This window comes from Triticum aestivum, chromosome 7A, assembly GCF_018294505.1.
Source record: "Triticum aestivum cultivar Chinese Spring chromosome 7A, IWGSC CS RefSeq v2.1, whole genome shotgun sequence".
Lineage (NCBI taxonomy): Eukaryota > Viridiplantae > Streptophyta > Magnoliopsida > Poales > Poaceae > Triticum > Triticum aestivum.
In genome coordinates this window covers 680,651,118-680,670,739 of record NC_057812.1, presented here as the reverse complement: position 1 = coordinate 680,670,739, position 19,622 = coordinate 680,651,118, and the positions used below count along the sequence as shown (strand labels likewise).

Here is a 19,622-nt window from a genome sequence, read left to right as displayed (position 1 = left end):
CTGAAGCCGTCCCACCACCTTACCAGGCGCCCCTGCTGGCTAGCAGCAACCCGTGCCGCCGCCACCTGGCGAGGAGGGCAAAAGAGCCCGCCGACGCCCACACCAGTCGGGCTCTGCCCGGGACACGCCCAGGAGACAACGGGGGAGGGTGTCGGTGTACTAGAGTAGGGGTACCCTAGTATCCCGAACTCGTACACGGGCAGTTGCAGCGCCCCGCGGCAAGGCTTGCCGGGTGACCACCAAGACCCTCCGTGGCTCCCTTGAAGACCATTCAAGAACAAAGTACTCAAGCCAAGGCCCCGGCAAGAGGAGCTTGCCGGGAAGGCCGACCAAGGCCCCGGTGAGAGGAGCTTGCCGGGAAGAGACAAGACCCCGGCAAGAGGAGCTTGCTGGGAAGGCCACTCAAGGCATACCAAGAGAGCTTGCCGTGACGCGCCCTGCGTCCCGGCAAGGCCCGGTGAGCGACAAGCTCCCAAACACGATAAGACGACGACCGCGGCAAGGAGCTTGCCGCGGGAAACCCCCACTTCGTGCCCGCGCTCCAGCACACCTGCTAACGTGTCGCTCTAGGACTCTCCCAAGCACACGTGGCAGGAGGTTGTGCAGCTAGGGGTGCGAGGTGGCAAGCGGAGATGAAGAGAAGGCCATCGTGGCAGACGGTGGCGCTCCTGACGGTCACTTTTTGCACTGTTTAAGCAACTCAGACAGGCATTTAATGCCCTTGTCCCCTGCCGTCAGAGTTAGGTAGGGTGCACTGTATCCACAGTAGCGATAGCTGCACCTACCATGTCCTTTTCCATTTTTACCCTTCTTGTCTACGTTGCCCCCTGTCGGTGACCCCTTGAAAGTATAAAAGGAGGCCTAGGCGCAACGTAGAAGGGGTTCAGCTGGTTCGGCCAGTTCGGCTCATTCAACACCAGAAACACTCTCACGCTCAGTCTGGCAGCGTCCGTCGCTCCTGAGCAAGAATTCAATACACACAAACAAGCAGCAGTAGGGTTTTACACATCCGTGCGGCCTGAAGCTGGGTAAAAACCGCTCGCGTGTACCGCCTCGATCCGCTCTTTGTGCGACCTCCGCCCCCCGCCGAACTGAAAGGGGCCCTGTCCCCATAGGTGTTGGTGGAATCAGCCTCCCCGACATCTCTGGCGCGCCAGGTAGGGGGCGTCGAGATCGTGCGAACCCGATCCGGCGTGCACGCGAGCTAAATCTTCATCGTCTTCACCGACATGCCACCGAAGAAGAAGGATTCGGGGGCAACAGCCCCGTCTGCGTCGCTTCCACCACCTCCGGAGCAGGCGGACGGTGGAGTGGATGCCGGCGGAAGAATGGACATCGACGAGGGTGCCAACAGCGCTTCCAAGTCCAAGGACAAGGCCGCGCAGACCTCGGCGTCCATACGCCCACCGCGCCCATCTCAGGAAGGGCGGGACCAGCAGCGTCATAGCGTTCGCAGCACCATACGTCCGCTGGCCCAAGATCAAGCTGGTGGTTCGCGTGGCGTTCAAGACCAGCATGCACGCCAGCATGCTGGCCCCGGTGAGGTGCGGTCGCCTGGACGGGACACTGCTCCTTCTAACTTGGTTAGGAGTCCGAGCATGTCCCGCTCCTCGCACCGTTCACCTCTGCCGCCCACCACGCCAGCGGAAGCCTTGGCGCGGGCCCAGCTACTCCTGGATTATCCTCCGACGGTGGACAAGACCGACGAATGGAGGGCCACTATCCAGAGCCTCATCGGCTTCGCCAACGGCGACACTGCGCGGCAACCAAGCGCCTCGCTGCCGCGGCAGGACAGCCGGACGCGAGCCGATGGCAACAAGACCGGGGGAGGTGCGACTTCCATGCACTCTCCACTACGAAGGCCAAAGTCGCCGACTCGCCGGGTCCACCCCGACAGCGGCTCCACCGCGTCGTCGGACCCACGAGCTCGTCACGACCAGCGCCAAGTTCTCCATGAACAACAACAAGAAGACGCTCGAACCCGCATCGAGCGCCGAAGAGAAGCGCGACGTCAATCCGACAAGCGCGCTGGGCCCTCTGTTGACATGCATGCGCCAGGGGAACCAGGCGATCTGCCGTACGCGGTAGGTTGTCCTGCATTCACCCATGAGCTGCGGCAAGTCCAGTGGCCCAGCACAAAGAATTTCAAACCAGACGTACCAGAGAAGTACGACGGCAAGACGCATCCGTCGGAGTTTCTCAGCATCTACACCATCGCGGTGCAGGCTGCCGGGGGACAGGACGACAAGATCCTTGCCAACTACTTCCCGCTGGTACTCAAGCCCAATGTCAGATCCTGGCTCATGCACTTGCCGGACAACTCCATATCCTCCTGGGCTGATCTGTGCCATCAGTTTGTCGGCGCCTTTACAGGCGGCCACAAACCACATGGCCAAGAAAGCGATCTTCATCTGCTCGCCCAGAAGGAAGGAGAGCCACTGCGCAAGTACATTCAGATATTCAGCCGTGTACAGCACAACATCCCAGATGTCCACCCCGCCGCGATCATTAGCGCGTTCCATCAGAACGTGCGAAACCGAAGGATGAGGGAGGAGATGGTGATGTGTAAGATCAGAGACGTCAGTGAGCTTTATGCCCTGGCCGACAAGTGTGCACGCGCTGAAGAGGGGAGGAGGCTCCACGGAGAGGATACAGGAGCAGGAGGATCTGACAGTGAGGATGCCGCCCCGACAAGGAAAGGCCGGCGGCGGAACAACAGAAGGAAAAAGGGCAAGGAAGTGCTAGCTGTCGAGCAGACTGGCAACGGAGGTGGCGCCAAGGAAGCTAAAACTGGTGGCTTCGACAAGGAGGCCCAGCCTGTGGCGGCCGCCGACAAGCAGGATGGCTCCGGCAAGCAGTATTGTAAGATCCACCGCACCAGGGGTCACGATCTCCAGAATTGCAAGAAGGTTGAGCTGCTCGTTGAGCTACAGAAAGCTGAGTACGAGCGGCGCGACAAGGAGAAGGCCCAGGAAGGTGCTGGTGGATCCGGCAAGAAACGTCTCGGCCGAGGAGGACGCCGCGGCAAGGCCAAGCAGCGGCAAGGAGACAGACCTCCCCGCGGCCGTGACAAGGATGAAGATGACGACGATGATGAAGACATGGATGATGACGAGGCCGATGAGCAGGAATTTCAAAAAGCCACAGAGGTCCTGTGCGTTGACGGTGGTGCTTCTCTGCATACTTCGCACCGCCAACTCAAGCAGTGGATGCGGGAAGTGAATGCAGCAGAGCCATCCTTAGAGTCACGCAAGCCTCTGAAATGGTCCAGCACGCCTATCATCTTCGACATTAAGGATCACCCTGATCGCGTAACTGCGGTCGGGTGCTTGCCGATGTTGGTTTCACCAACTATCCGCAACCTCCAGGTCACGAAGATGCTAGCTGACGGCGGGGCCGGCTTGAATCTGATCTCCTCCGCGGTCCTTCAGAAACTCCAGATCCCTGACAGCGAGCTCGAGGAGACCGGCACATTCCAAGGAATCAGCCCGGGAAGAAGCAAGCCGAAGGGAAAGATCACGCTGCCGGTCACATTTGGCAGCGAGATGAATTTTAGAACTGAGAGGGTCACATTTGACGTTGCTGATTTTCCATTGCCCTACAATGGGATCCTTGGCCGTCCAGCGCTCGCCAAGTTTATGGCAGCCTCTCACTATGCGTACAACATGCTCAAGATGCCAGGCCCGATAAGTGTCATCTCTGTCCCCGGCGACAAGAAGGATGCCCTTATCTGCACCGACAAAATCTATCGGGAAGCAGCAGCCGCAACTGATCACAACATACTTGCCGCTGAAGCTCCCGGGGGGAAGAAGAAGACGAAGTCCGGCAAGAGCTCTGATGCCCACTCCGGCAAGCGCACCTCTTCGGAGTGCTGCGCTACCGTCGAGGACGCACCATCGAGCTCCACCGGCAAGTGCAAGAAGACGATGGCAGCTCCACCCGAGACCAAGAAGGTGCCCGCCAAGAAGGACGGCACTAGTGGTACCTTCACCATTAGTGCCACGCTTGACCCCAAATAGGAAAGCGTGCTCGTTGCTTTCCTGCGGGCGAATGTCGACGTGTTTGCATGGCAACCGTCTGATATCCCCGGTGTTCACAGGAAAGTAATCGAGCACCACCTTGCCGTCTGTCCTCATGCGCGGCCCGTCAAGCAGAGAGTCAGGAAGCAAGCGGTGGAGCGCCAAGAGTTCATTGCAGAAGAGATCAGGAAATTGGAAGCAGCAGGCCTTGTCAGAGGAGTGCTCCATCCCATGTGGTTGGCCAATCCTGTAGTCGTGCGCAAGGCGAACGGGAAATGGAGGCTTTGTATAGACTTCACTGATGTCAATAAAGCTTGTCCCAAAGATCCATTTTCCTTGCCGCGCATTGACCAGATTGTTGACTCCACGGCTGGATGTGATTTGCTTTCATGTCTTGATGCATACTCAGGATACCATCAGATCTTCATGGCAGAAGAAGATGAGGAAAAAACCGCATTTATCACCCCTTGCGGCACATACTGTTTTATACGGATGCCCTTTGGGTTGAAGAACACTGGTTCAACATTTGCAAGGGTAGTCCATGTCGCTTTTGAGACACAGATACACAGAAATGTGGAAGCCTACATGGATGATATAGTGGTCAAGAGCAAGGACAAGGCTACCCTGATCCAAGATTTAGAAGAAACTTTTGCAAATCTGCGCAAGATCAACCTCAAGCTCAACCCCGAGAAGTGCGTGTTTGGAGTCCCTTCCGGCAAGCTTCTCGGGTTCTTTGTGTCTCAGCGGGGAATTGAAGCCAACCCCGACAAGATCAAGGCCATCGAGCAGATTGAAGCACCGAAGCGCGTCAAGGATGTGCGAAGGCTTGCCGGTTGCGTGGCTGCTCTCGGCAGGTTTATCTCTAAGTCTGCTGAGCGCGCCCTGCCATTTTTCAAAATATTGAAAAAGGCAGGTCCAATGAAATGGACTCCGGAAGCGGAGGCCGCGCTGCAGGACTTGAAGAGGTACCTGTCCTCCACTCCAATACTTGTCGCACCTAAGCCACAAGAGAAGTTGCTGCTATACCTAGCGGCAACCAATCAAGTGGTTAGTGCTGCGTTAGTAGCGGAGAGGAAGGCGTACGATGAGCCAGCAACCGCGGCAAGTGAATCCAGCGACAAGCAGGGGGCTTCTCCGACAAGCTCTGGTCCCGACAAAGTTGAATCTGCGCAAACGTGCAAGGAGGTGCAGAAGAAGATGGTGCAGTGCCCAGTTTACTTTGTCAGCTCCCTTCTCCAGGGGGCTAGGTCGAGGTACTCTGGTGTGCAAAAATTTCTTTTCGGCCTCCTCATGGCCTCGAGAAAGCTGCGCCATTACTTCCAGGCACACGAGATCACAGTTGTCACTCGCTTTCCGCTGAAGAGGATACTGCAGAATCCAGAAGCAACAGGCAGGATTGTCGAGTGGGCATTGGAACTATCAAGCTTTGGTCTCAAGTTTGAGAGCACTGCAGCGATCCAAAGCAGGGCATTGGCAGAGTTCATAGCAGAGTGGACGCCAACTCCAGATGAAGAAATTCCAGAGACGAGCATCCCCGTCAAGGAGACAAGCAAAGAGTGGCTGATGTACTTTGATGGTGCCTTCTCGCTGCAAGGCGCCGGTGCTGGCGTGCTGCTTATCGCACCCACCGGAGAGCACCTCAAGTACGTAGTCCAGATGCACTTTCCCAAGGAGCAAGCAACGAACAATACTGCAGAGTATGAGGGTTTGCTTGCCGGCCTCAGAATCGCGGCCGACGTTGGGATCAAGAAACTCATTGTAAGGGGTGACTCGCAGCTTGTCGTCCGCCAAGTGAACACGAACTACCAGAGTCCATTGATGGAAGCTTATGTTGATGAAGTGAGAAAGCTAGAAGAACACTTTGACGGCCTGCAAATGGAACACGTTCCACGAGCTCAGAACGACATTGCTGATGGCCTGTCAAAGTGCGCTGCACTAAAGTTACCTGTGGAACCAGGGATCTTTGTGCTCAAGCTGACTCAACCATCCGTGACACCATCAACTGGACAGAATAAGAAGAGGAAGTTGGTTTCTGGTGACTACTTTCCGGCAGAGCTTCCCGAAGCCGCCGCCAAGAAGGTCCCCAAGATCGACGCCAAGAGTGCTGAGGAGCAGTCTGCTCCGGCGAACCTCTTGGTTTGTTCCGTTGAAGCAAACGCTCCCGACAAGTTTTGCTCCGGCAAGCTTGCCAGGGAATATCACGCTCCGGCCGAACCGAAGGTTCTTGCCGTAGAAGCGGATGTTCCCGCAGCAACAGATACGCCTTTAGTCCTTGTTGTCGAGCCGCAAGCTCCAGCATGGGCGCAGCAGATTGTCCGTTTCCTTCAGACAGGAGAGCTTCCCGAAGAGCAAGAAGAAGCTGAAAGAGTAGCCCGGCAGTCAAGTATGTACAAGTTTGTCGACAACACACTGTACAGAATAAGACTCAACGGTGTGAAATTGAAGTGCATTCGCCGGGAAGATGGACAACAGCTGTTGGCAGAGATACATGGAGGCATATGTGGTCACCACATTGGCGCAAGAGCGCTTGTCGGCAAAGCATTCCGACAAGGCTTCTTCTGGCCGACAGCCCTCCAGGATGCAACTGCACAAGTAACCAAGTGTGAAGCGTGCCAGTTCCATTCCAAGCAGATACACCAGCCAGCTCAAGCTCTCCAGACGATCCCTTTATCCTGGCCATTTTCGGTCTGGGGGCTCGACATCCTCGGCCCCTTCCCCCGAGCTGTCGGGGGCTTTGAGTTCTTGTACGTTGCAATCGACAAGTTCACAAAGTGGCCGGAAGTGGAACCAGTGAGGAAGGTGACAGCACAGTCAGCGGTCAAGTTCTTCAGGTCGATTGTTTGCCGTTTCGGGGTTCCTAACAGGATCATCACCGATAACGGCACGCAATTTACGAACCGCACCTTCATGCAGTATGTCCAAGATCTTGGCGCCAAGGTCTGCTTCGCTTCTGTTGCTCACCCGAGAAGCAACGGTCAAGAGGAGAGGGCAAATGCTGAAGTGCTGCGAGGCCTCAAGACCAGAACTTTCGACAGGCTGCACAAGTGCGGAAGAAACTGGATCGAGGAGCTGCCGGTGGTTCTTTGGTCGATCAGGATGACGCCAAATCGAGCCACTGGCCAGACACCCTTTGCTCTAGTCTATGGAGCAGAGGCAGTTCTCCCCACGAAACTCGTTTACGGGTCACCTCGAGTGCTCGCTTATGATGAGCTCGAGCAAGAGCAGCTGCGGCAAGATGACGCGCTGCTCCTTGAGGAAGACCGTCTCCAGGCTGCTGTGCGAGCCGCTCGCTACCAGCAAGCTTTGCGTCGCTACCATAGCCGCAAAGTTAAAGCCAGGAGCTTCGAGGAAGGCGACCTTGTTCTTCGGCGCGTTCAGTCCGCCAAGAATTCCAACAAGTTGACGCCGAAGTGGGAAGGCCCTTATCGGGTGAAACGAGTCACTAGGCCCGGCGCTGTCCGCCTTGAGACCGAAGATGGCACTCCGGTGAGCAACTCCTGGAACATCGAACATCTTCGTAAGTTTTACCCGTAAGGCGCGGTTGCCGGAAGCTTTTCCGGCAACCACCTTTTGTACAAGTCTTGCCGCTGTTGCATGTAATCCTTTGTACAAAGCCGGGCGCAGACCCCGTGCACCAGTAAAGCTCATGTGCCCCGCACATCTTGTCAGTTTTTTATGCTATAATCCTTTTTCGCATATGTTATCTGACACTTTGTGCAGCACTAGACCCCGGTAAGCAATAACGAGCCCAAGGCTCCATATCATTACTTTATTTCTCTGTTTCTTTCTCAAAAGAAGGAAGGTTCCCTCGCCCACAAGGTTTACCGGGGGGAAGGAGAAGATAATGGTGTGGACCAGGCCGTTCAAGAAAGTTTCTCCTTGCCGGGAAGCAGACGACAAAAAAGCTAAGTTGCTAAAGCTTGAGCAATCAGTTTTTTAAGTTTTTGAGTTATTTTCCTTGAACGACCGTGCTTTGTATGGAAAACCTGTGCGCGGAGGAACCAACTCGTAGCTAGTTGCGCCCTTACTTTGTTTCGAGTCTGCTCAACAACTTAATTGAGCTGCTAGCGCCCTTACTTTGCTTCGAGTCCGCTCAGCAACTTAAGTGAGCCGCTAGCGCCCTTACTTTGTTTCGAGTCCGCTCAACAACTTAAGTGAGCTGCAACTAGTTGCGACAAGGTTGCTTGTCGGTAGCGACCCCGCCAGCAGGCTGCTGAAGTTCCGCACTCGGCGCTCGCGGCAAGGGTACCTGCGCCGGCAAGTTTCCCTAGAAAGCGTAGGGCAGAATCATACAAAGCCAAGAGTCGAGTAAAGGAAGTAACACAGCAATTTTTTGCCTAAGATAGAGTTATATTACAAAAATAACTTGTCGCACCTCTAATAAAGTGTTCCCATGACATGACTGGCAGCGACAAGAGAAGAAGAAAACGGACGGCCTAATCTACGCGACCGCCGTCAACCCTTTTGACCTCGTTCACCCTGTCCACAATGGGTGCGACGAGGGCCTTAAGTGCGTCAAGATCAACGTCCGCCGGCAGCTTCTTGAGGACGTTGGTGAGGTTGAGGCCCGGATTGCGGAAGGCCACCTTCACCAGCACCTTCTCCAGAACTCAGGCACAAATCGAGCGTGATTCGTCGGCCAACTGCTTTGGGATCCGTTCCCGGAGTTGCTGGAGCGCCGCCGCCACGCCTTTGAAGAACAAAGTGAGCTTGGCGCTGGGTTGGAGGTTCTCGTCGGAGGAGTACCCGAAGCCTTCCACCCCCAATTGCACCAGCTCCTCTTCGATGACTGCAGCAATGTTCACGAGGCCCTCCGTCCAGAGCTCCACAGTATCTTTGAGAAGATTCTGGGTTTCGGCGGCCCTCGCTAGCAGCGCCTCGTTGGCCTCGATGTCCTTCTTCAAGTCTGCCTCCCGTTTCCTGGCGCTGTCCAACGTCTCCGTCAAGGTGGCCAGCTTTAGCGTCAGATCTGCGTTGGAATCCTTGGCGGCGCTCAGTTCCTTGCCCCTCTCGGCGAGTCGGCCCTGCAGCTCACCGTGGGCAAGGGCGTCCTTCTCGCCCTCTAGCTTGAGCGCGGCAAGCTCTTCGCCACCAACCTTCAGATCAGCTTCTAGCTGTGCCACCTTTGCCTCCAATTCTTTCTTGGCGGCCTCGGCAACCGCAGCCGCATCCTTTGCCTCTTGGAGCGACCCGCCAAGTGCCCGTTCGCGCGTGGCAAGCTCCTCTTCGTGGCTGTCGAGGTTCACTTTCCGCTGAGTCAGCTCGCCTTCTCGCGCGTACAGCTTCTTGCCGGTGAGCCGCTGCTGCTCTTCAGCTTCGGCCTTCTCGAGGAGGAAGGCCTTCCGCTCCTCAGCAAGCTGCTCCCGCTCCTCCGCCAAGGCCCGGAGAGTTTCTCGGCGAAGACCCCGGAGCTCCTCCACACGCTTCTCTATGTCCACGCTCGCGCTTGCGGCAAGCGCTTCCCGGGACTCCAATTTGACTTGACGGGCGCAGTAGAGTGCCAGGAGCCTCCGCAGCAGTCGCTCCTCCTCGGGCTCTTCACTGCTGCTTCCCGGCGCGTCGACGATCGACAACCCGGCGGACTCCAGCACCTCCCCATCCAGAGCTTATCCTTCCATCGGCGCCCTGGAGCTCGATGCCCAGGGGAGCTTGATGAAGATGCCCTTGCCAGCCTTCAGATAGGCGTCGGGCTGGGGCTCCTCGGAGCCTGGCGCTGCGGCAGCGGCGGAGGGATCGGTGGTCGGTGCAGCGCCTGGCGCTCCTGCGGCCTCAGGGCCATCAGTGCGATCGCCAGATCCCCCGCCGGCTTCTTTGGCAGCAGTCTTGGCGGCCTCTTCGCCGGCGGGCACGTCAGCGCCGGCTCCTTCTTCGGTGGCCGCGGCATCTTCAGTATTGCCGTGCGCGTCCTCCTCGCCACCCGCCTCGGTCTCCATCGGATCCGTGGAGGGTGGGTCTGACGACCAGAGAAGAAGGAGAAATCAAACAAGTGTCCGAGAAGAGAGATCAGCAGAAGACTACAAGGAAAGTTTCGGGCAAGAAGGGCTACCTGTGCTAGGATCTGCCGTCGTGACCTCCACCACCGGCGGATCGTTAGCGTTGTCCCTTGCCGGAGGCTCCTCCCTTACCGGAGGACGCTCCCTTGCCAGGGAGTCCGCCCTTGGCGGCATAGTCGAAGCAGACGACGAGTCGGAGGAGATCACCACGCCCTCCTGATGAAGCTGTTCTGCTCCTGCGCAAACAAACCAGTGATCAGATGTCAACAAAGGAAAAGAGCAACCACGCGCACCCAGAAGCAGAAAGTAAACCGTATGCTTACGCTGGGGGCTACGCTGGGGGCTGCTCTGCAAAGTGATGGCCGGATCCGGCAAGGTGGTCTCGGGCGCGCCTCCTGTCGTCGCAGTGGGCTCGTCCTCGATGACCACCACCTGAGCCTTGGCCCTCTTCGCCGCCCTCCGGGCCAGAGTCCTGAAAAGAAGAGCCCAGGGGGGATCAGATCCGATGCAAGACAAGATCAGCAAGTTGAAGAACTACAAGAACAAGCAAGGGAATCTCACTCTTCTTCTTCTTCCTCCTCGTCGGAGCTGAGCGCGGAGAGGTCGAAGTTCGGCCCACTTCCGGCGCGACGAGGTGGAGGCGTGGGATCCCTTGGCCGCTTGGCAGGGACTGCGGCGCCAGCCTGAGATGACCCCGCCCCAGTCGCCACTACGGCGGGAGGCGCACCCGCGACAACCATACTTGCCGCGGCGGAGCGCGTCGCGCGGCGCTGCGGCTGTTGACCAGCTTGCCCCCCTGCTGCGTCCCCGACCCTGCGGAGGCGCCTTCTCGGCTGCACTGGGGGCTGCGTTCCGGGCCCTGTTTCCGGCAAGCTCCCCGGAGATGGCGGGCCGCTCGCACCCTCGGCGAGCTCACTCAACTCGGCGTCGGGCGCGGCAAGCTCTTCTTCATCTTCGGGCCACTCCCGCTCAGCAAGACTCATCGCCGATGCCGCGTCCGCTTCCTCCACCGTGAACCCAAATTCGCCAGCGGCTGCGGCTGCCGCCGCCTCTTCCGCCCTGGTGGCGATGCGCTCCATCTCTTGATCAGTGGTGTCGCGGGTGAGGAGCTTCTTCTCGTCAGCATTGACCGTCACCTCCACTAGGCTGTCGAAGAACTGCTGCACGACGTTGTCGGCGGGCTCTTGCCAAGTTGGAGCGATCCCGTGCGAATCACACAACGGCATCATTGCGCAGATGCGGTCGCGCGAGGAGTTGTTACACAGAGGCACGACGCCTGCCAGCAACCTGAACCACTCGGGATGATGCGGGTCGTGTTTGAATATTTCCTTAAGTATCCTGTCCAATTCTATGACGGTGAAATTGAAGTTGAGGCCTGGGCGCAACCTCATAATGTCCGTCGGGCCTCCAAATTCCCAGGCGGGTCTCCCCTTCGCCTGCAGAGGGGCGATGAGGCGGCGGAGGAAATCTGCGCCGACAGCTCCTACAGTCAACCCGGCAAGCCTGAGGCGCAAGATCCGGGTGGTGGCGATCGTCAACTTGTCATCGTCCGCGGACAGGGTGCTCCAATCATTGCCTCGCACTGCTGGGGCTTGGCGCAGGGTGGTGAACGGCTGCGGGTTCTCCTCTACTACCCAGCACCAGTTTGCTCTCCACTCATCCCACTTGCTGCGGAGCTCCCCCTCCAGATAGGTCTCTTTCTTGCCGGCCCGCGAGATCCAGGCGATCCCCCCGGCAAGGGGTTCCCCTCTCTCGACACGGGGCATGAAGAAATGGCGGAAGAGAGCTACGTTGGGGTGGACTCCGACAAAGTTTTCGCATAGATGGGCGAAAACTGCCATGGTCAAGACGGCGTTGGGGGTAAAATCAAGGAGGTGGAACCCGTAGGTGTTCATGATGTCACAGAAGAAATCAGAGAATGGCGGGCAGAGCCCGCAGTAGAAGAACACGGCAAAGAAAGGGTACCTGCCAACTGGAGCTTCTTGCGAGGTGATGGCGGAGAGTACCTTCGTGCGCGGATGCGCCCGTGTCTCCGTCGACCAGAAGAGATAGTACCACTCCCTCAGATCCTTTGCGGAGAGCTCGGGGAGGAAGGTGGCCCGCTCTTTCCGCAGCGCCTCAAGCCGCTGCACTTCGGTCGACTTCACAGCTTTCGCGACCTTCCCCTTTCCGGGCTTCGGAGCCATGGCGAAGGTGGTGGGGGAGATCGACGGCGCCGGTAGTGGCGGCGGCGACGGGAGCGGAGCACTGCTCGTTTTCGACTTTGAAAGCGGAGGAGGGCGGCGGAGGTTTCTGAGATTGCAACAGCGAATGACGAAGATGGAGGAAATGCCCCTGTTTCCCCTGCTTGTAAAGAGGGACGGGGCGGACGTTTCGGCCTTCCAAATAAACAACCTCCCACGATCTCTCCCACGACGCCGCGTTTGACGCGTGCCGTTCTGGGCGTGCGCGGTGGGAGCAGAGAGATATGCGGCGTGACCTAGGCCGCGCGTGCTCGTGCACTGTTTTGGGCCTGGCCCAATAGCACTCGGCACCGTGTATGGCCCGGGCCCGGGGGCTCCTGTCGGTGTACTAGAGTAGGGGTACCCTAATATCCCGAACTCGTGCACGGGCAGTTGCAGCGCCCCGCGGCAAGGCTTGCCGGGTGACCACCAAGACCCTCCGTGGCTCCCTTGAAGACCATTCAAGAACAAAGTACTCAAGCCAAGGCCCCGGCAAGAGGAGCTTGCCGGGAAGGCCGACCAAGGCCCCGGCGAGAGGAGCTTGCCGGGAAGAGACAAGACCCCGGCAAGAGGAGCTTGCCGGGAAGGCCACTCAAGGCATACCAAGAGAGCTTGCCGTGACGCGCCCTGCGTCCCGGCAAGGCCCGGTGAGCGACAAGCTCCCAAACACGACAAGACGACGACCGCGGCAAGGAGCTTGCCGCGGGAAACCCCCACTTCGTGCCCGCGCTCCAGCACACCTGCTAACGTGTCGCTCTAGGACTCTCCCAAGCACACGTGGCAGGAGGCTGTGCAGCTAGGGGTGCGAGGTGGCAAGCGGAGATGAAGAGAAGGCCATCGTGGCAGACGGTGGCGCTCCTGACGGTCACTTTTTGCACTGTTTAAGCAACTCAGACAGGCATTTAATGCCCTTGTCCCCTGCCGTCAGAGTTAGGTAGGGTGCACTGTATCCACAGTAGTGGTAGCTGCACCTACCGCGTCCTTTTCCATTTTTACCCTTCTTGTCTACGTTGCCCCCTGTCGGTGACCCCTTGAAAGTATAAAAGGAGGCCTAGGCGCAACGTAGAAGGGGTTCAGCTGGTTCGGCCAGTTCGTCTCATTCAACACCAGAAACACTCTCACGCTCAGTCTGGCAGCGTCCGTCGCTCCTGAGCAAGAATTCAATACACACAAACAAGCAGCAGTAGGGTTTTACGCATCCGTGCGGCCCGAAGCTGGGTAAAAACCGCTCGCGTGTACCGCCTCGATCCGCTCTTTGTGCGACCTCCGCCCCCCGCCGAACCGAAAGGGGCCCTGTCCCCATAGGTGTTGGTGGAATCAGCCTCCCCGACAGAGGGGGAGGGGAGGGGAGGAGTGGAAGGAGGCCGGGGGAGAGAGGCCCGTCCAGCCACCGCGCGGGGGCGGCGCGGACGAGCAGGAGGAGAGCGGTCGTTGGTCGTAAGTTCATATAGCAGCACCGATGCATTGATGGCCTAACTTGCCAGGAGGGCCTGGCTTTGGACGAAGACCTACAGCTTAGGGCATCTCCAGCCAGCCCCCCAAGACGCCCTCCCAGGCCCTTTTTCTGCGCCGGTGGTAAAAAATCGCCCCAGCCATGCACCCAAGACCACATTTTTCGCTGGATTTGAGGAAAGTTACGGCCGGCGCTGGCATCAGAAACCCAACGCGCTGGGGGCGAGCTGGGGACGCCGGCACTACTTTTTGGCATGCATCTGGCCCACAGTCAGTCACCTTTTCCCTCTCTCTCCTCTCTTTCCACCTACCCCACGCCTCCCTGCTCCCCTCTCGATCCTCGCAGCGCCCCACCTTCTCCTCGCAGCGCCCCACCTTCTCGTTTCTCCTCGCCGAGCTCTCCCGCACCGCCTCCGAGCTCTCCCCTTTGCCTGCTCCGGGTGGCCGGCCGGCCATCCCGCCTCCGCACGCCGGCCTCGGGCCGGCTCGCCTCGGGTGGCCGGCCCGCCATCCTGCCTCCACACGCCAGTCCGCGCCACTGCGACTGTTGGAGGGCGCGCGCGCGCGCCTACGCCATGGAGACGGCGGGCCGAGGACCAGGAGGGCAGCAGTCGACGGGGGCGGAGGTCGGGTGGGCCCGGTCGTGGGCGTGCTGCGCCGTGGCGGCGTGCGTGGTGGCGGTGGGGCTAGCAGGCGCCGGCGTGCTGGTGTGGTGGGCGGTGGCGTTCCACCCGGCGCGGGAGCAGCTCTGGATGGTGCCCGTCGGGCTCGTCCTCCTCGGCACGCCGCTCATCGCCTGGCTCTCCCTCTTCGCCTCCGGCGCACGCCGCCGCCTCGGAACCAGCCTCCTCTGCACGCCGAGCTGCACGGGGAGGAGCCATGGCCGGAGCTCGCAGTCACCGCGCGTGGCCGGGGCGGAGCTCGCCCGCGCCCGCCTGTGTGTGGCCAGGGGGGCCCGCACCCGCGCCTACCTGTGCGTGGCGGAGCTCGGCCGCGCCTGTCCGCCTCGGAGCCGCCCTACTCCGGGTCGCGGACGACGTCTCCGTCAAGGCCGAAGCTGGCCGCAACAAGGCCCGGCGCGGAGCTCGCGCTTGCGCGGCCTGAGCGAGCACGCATGGCCCGGCGTGGAGAGTGCGCGTGCCCGGCGCGGAGCTCGAGCTCGCGCGGCCGTGGCGGAGCTCGCGCTCGCGCGAAGTTGGAGCGGAGCACGCATGGCTGGCACGGAGCGGAGAGCGCGCACGGCCGTGGCGGAGCTGACTCGCGTGGAGGAGGGAGGTGGACGGAGGACACGAGGACGGAGGGCTGGTGGTGCGTGGCGGACGGTGGCGGGCATTCTCGATGGTGCTAGAGACGGTGTGTGGGGGCCGGAACGAGTGGATATTTTCTCGATCGCAGGCAAAAAAATTCGCCGGCAGCCCCCCAAGGGGCGATAAAAATGCCTCCTGGGGGGCTCTACGGCTGGAGATGCCCTTAGTAGCGCGGATATTGCATTCAACATCTCAGTTGTTGTGAAAGATATCAACCAACGATCCCAAGGAGACTATGGTGCAATTATCAAGCATATCGTCAAACATAAATCGTTGTTACACAGTTGCTTTTTCATTCATGAACTTAGGAACTTTAATTTTAAGGCTTATAGCTTTGCGAAGCACGCGACAACTCTAGGTATAGGACGCAAAATCTGGCTTGGTCATCCTTATGGCCATATATATGTATCTGTAAATATTCCTTTTTGAACATTAGTACAGACACAAGCGCTCATATATATGTACATACACTCATCCTTATGAACGCACACACGCACACCCTATCCTTATGAGCACCTCCAAAAAATTGAGCCGGGATATCATCTTGAGATTTACGAAGTCATCGTAGGCGTTTTGTCGTCAACGGGAACATCTCCTCCCACTGAATAGGCATCGTTGGAAATTCTGAAATAAATTCAAAAATAAATGTGAGCATCAGAATTTGAACCTTGATGGGCTGAGATACCAAATATTCTTGAGCAATAAAGTTTCGTGTGATTGCCTCAAAAAAAAAGCACCCACGGTGGTACATCATGTGCTATTTGAGGTGTGGTCAATTGCCTATATGTGTTTGGTGGACGTGTAAATCTTTATCTTTTCTTTACCTAATAATAAAAGGGCTATTGCTTCTTACCATCGTAATTTTGTCTGTTTTTGATCTGTCCTTCGTTCGTTCACCTATTATTTTCTATATTCGAGATGGTACTAATATATAAACAAAAGTTTCGTCTCTTTGTTCCATGTTTGTTCCGCTGCCTGCATGCATGCCTGGCTCGCGTGTGTGTGGTGCGCGTGCATGCTGTTGACGCTGATTGCTACTCCTCCGGCTGGCTGCTGCTTAGTACTTCCCAATACAATAGCTAGATAGAATATGATCCGTATTTTAAAGTTCTTATAAATTGAACTGGCTATTTGTTATTTCTTCTGTACAATAGAAGAGATATCGATATGTTTTTCTAGAAAAAGGAGAGTATGAATTCAAGGACTGTGCTTCATCTATTCTGTGATACGCCGTCGTACGACATGAGTACTTTTTTTTTCGAAATGGTGGAAAAAGATTTACCTCATCAATTAATTACAACATGAGTACTATATTCTATGCGATCATATTATAAATAACTTTGAAGTAGCATGCTCTGTTGTAACTCTCAACATGGACTTTTACCATTGTACTTTCTGTTCAACTGTAGTGTGCTAGCAGCCTCACTGTTATGATTTTTATGTGACTTGTGCATTCATGGCCACTTCTTTCAATGTTCTTTAGTTCTTTCATGGTTTTCTTTTGGAAGTCTGGGATTTAGGACAACTTATTTCAGGAGCACTAAACCGTTGTTTGGACATCATTCATGGCCCTTGATACTTTTGAGTGCTTTTAATATTCTTTTGCTTCTTGCGAAATTGTTTGAATGATAAATTATTTTTCAGGTTACTCGGCATATATTTATTTATTTTCTTTTGTTGTAATGCACAGATATGTTTGCTTTGTTTTAAAATAAATGGAGCCGAGTTTCTCTTTTTTTTCATCTGTCATGGTATTTACCCAACACAAATGAATTAATGTCCAGTGAAGTGAGAGAGGGGCTAAAACACATTATTTAGCCCAACCCTTTTAGCTAGATTTTTTCAGACTCGGTGCAACATCTGGAGAAAAAATTGCTGCTCGGTGCGAACCTTGAAATTTTTTTCACGCCGTAGTGCGAACACCAAAGAGTACCCTCAACTTTCCAAAATAGTACCTTATATGGAAGATTTGAATCCTTTAATATCAGAACCGTCATGCAAAATTCATAACAAAAGTATTGTATGTGTAGCATGGTTTTTTATGTATGACTTATATGCATTTTTGCTAGCTTTCGGCATGCGCCTCCCTGCAGCCACCAGCCACCAGATGACACTGTTTAGTTATTGTTGCGTTGTGCTTATTCTATGGACACGTCAAGTATCTCTCCTGTTTCAACGCACGGACATTTGTGCTAGTTTCCCCTAAAGCACATGCCGTATATAACTAACACTCCATTTCCCTTGCGCATATATCCCTTCTCAAATACCAAGTCTCCCCCCTTGTTACACGGGCTTATACATAGCCAGCGCGCGCACGGCGCACACGTTTTGGATACTAAGGGCATGTACAATGGTTGATAAGATAGTCTTATCTTAAGTCTTGTATGTGATTTAGATATGACAAAAAAATTTGTCTACAATGGGTCATCTCTTAGCCTTATTTTTAATAACTAGCAATTCCTAAAAATGTGGTGAGACATATTGTGTTAAGAGATCACCTCTTGTCTTCTCTTAAATAAGAGAAGACAAATCTTTTCTTATGAGTTCTCTCTCCTCCACCTCATCATCTATCCTACGTGGCACTCTTAAGATAGCACCATTGTACATGCCCTAACGAACTAACTACACTCACGCACTAACTAAACTGACTATCAGGCATGCATTGCAACCCACATGCATCGCCTAACAAATTGTCAGATGTTTCGTGAGGAGAGAACACAAGATATGGATCGACCCCAACAGAAAACATCTCTATCTCCTTATCCCAACGCATCATACTTCACCTGCATCCTCCTGTATATAAGTTGATCAAAAACCACAAGTTCGTAGTACCACAATTCACACCTTGCAAGAGCCCAAACTAGTTCCATTCCATGGCGCCATCCGAGTCCCAGCATCTCGCCTTGTTCCTCGCCATCGTCATCACCGCCGCCACGCCGTCCCCCTCGGCGGCCGCCGTCCCTGCCAAGGCCCCTGCTCCCTCCGCCAGCAACGATGCAGTAGCAAAACCATTGGCATGGTGTATGATTCCTTGCCTTCCGATCCTGCCACCCATATTATGTGTACCACCGATATTCTGTCCCCCAACGCCAAGTGCGCCGCCGCCGCCATCCCCTTTCAAGCCGCACCCCAAGGAGTGCCTACCGTCGCTGATGGGGCTGATGCCATGTAAGGATTTCCTCACCAACAGCACCGCGCCCAAGCCTCCACGCCAAGGCAAGTGTTGTGACGGCGTCCGGTCACTCTTCCAAAATTTTCCCATCTGCCTTTGCCACGTGTTCAACGGCGGCGACCTAGACAAACTCATGTCGGCACCCCTGGATGGAGGCCAACTCTTTGGCCTCTCGTCTGCTTGTAACACCAGTCCGAGTGACTTTGTACCCTGCTACGGTAAGTCGTTATTGCTCTTGTTGTGTACAAATTGTTCAGTGTATTACTGTGCTCGGTTTTTAAGATATATATTGTGCCCATCTCCAATTATGAACCATGTGAATCTTTTTTCATGGATCGGAGAGCAGATGTGCCACCGATGAGGGCCGCACCTACCCCTAAAGCTGCTCCATAATCGGCTCAATATCAGGTAACTGGTTTGTTTCCGGTTAAATTGAATCATATTTTTCGTGGGTGATAGATTCATTCATGGCTGCATCCATGAACTAGTATGCCTATTTCTGTATTGTAATGTAACTTGTGTTTATCCGCGTTTTGCAGAACCATTGCCGTAGTAGCATTACAGATGGAAGCTAAAGATGTCGTATGCCTAGATTTGTTAGTATCATTCTTAGAAGATATATAGTGCGAGTTTTTAGTTTGATTAGGGATGATATGTAGCTTCATTTGTGTCAATCTCCGAGTCGTCTTTAGAAAATTTGTTCGTTGCGATTGTGAACTATATATGTGTCTGTTCTTTATGAATGTCCGTGGTATGCAATCATCAAACGTGCACCCAGTTATCGAATTATTTAATTACTTGTACTACTCTGCATGCTCTCCTGACTATCCAACGCTCCTAATTAATCTATCTAGCACTGATAGACTGTGAAAAGAAATATGATTTCTCGCAAAAAAGAAAAAAAATCATCGCCGCAAGTTGTACTCTACGATCGTTCCTTAATGCCGCAAAGTAAGCACACATCGTGTGCATCTTCAACTCATTTGCTATTTCTCTTAAGAAATCTCCAACTTGAAATGTTTTACTTTTTGAGAGAGAGGACCAAAAATGTGGTCAAGTCCTGCTATCTTGTGTGGCGCGCTGGCGCGTTCCTCCAAGGCCAACAGGTACGAGCATGTGCTTTCGAGTGCTCCCGAAAACATGGGGCGAGGGCGAGGCCAATGGCGCGAGCCTCGCATGATCGCGCTCACCATGCCGCGGCCCAGCAACAGTTCCCTTGCATGAAGTTTAGTGCAAAGAACTGACTAAACATGAGTAGATTACAACTTTGGTCGTATAGTAGCCAGTTGGCACGTAACACAATTATTCTCGTACTCAAGAAATGTTCCAATATGATCGGTGCACATGAAAGGTGGGTTGTAGACAAAACCTGTGAATAGTTTGTAATCTAAACCAAACCTAGATCAGTCCATACATGTACAAGTCTATCAATCAAACCAAACTAATCCAAACTATCT

General features: G+C 55.3%; 1 protein-coding gene across 1 annotated transcript; it reads left to right on the top strand.

Annotated features, from left to right (window-relative positions):
- The first annotated feature begins 17,739 nt into the window (after positions 1-17,739).
- On the top strand, positions 17,740-18,913 carry LOC123154704 (non-specific lipid-transfer protein C6-like). The gene is made up of 3 exons (XM_044573359.1): positions 17,740-18,383; positions 18,512-18,573; positions 18,705-18,913. Exons 1-2 carry the CDS (start codon positions 17,867-17,869, stop codon positions 18,556-18,558), a joined length of 564 nt encoding a protein of 187 aa, XP_044429294.1. The 5' UTR covers positions 17,740-17,866; the 3' UTR covers positions 18,559-18,573; positions 18,705-18,913.
- The last annotated feature ends 709 nt before the right edge of the window (positions 18,914-19,622 follow it).

Bases quoted from the DNA above. Each gene is read 5' to 3' on its own strand.
- LOC123154704 (XM_044573359.1), top strand. From the start codon at position 17,867: ATGGCGCCATCCGAGTCCCAGCATCTCGCCTTGTTCCTCGCCATCGTC. The intron at 18,384-18,511 runs GTAAGTCGTTAT...ATCGGAGAGCAG, and splicing joins TGACTTTGTACCCTGCTACG to ATGTGCCACCGATGAGGGCC.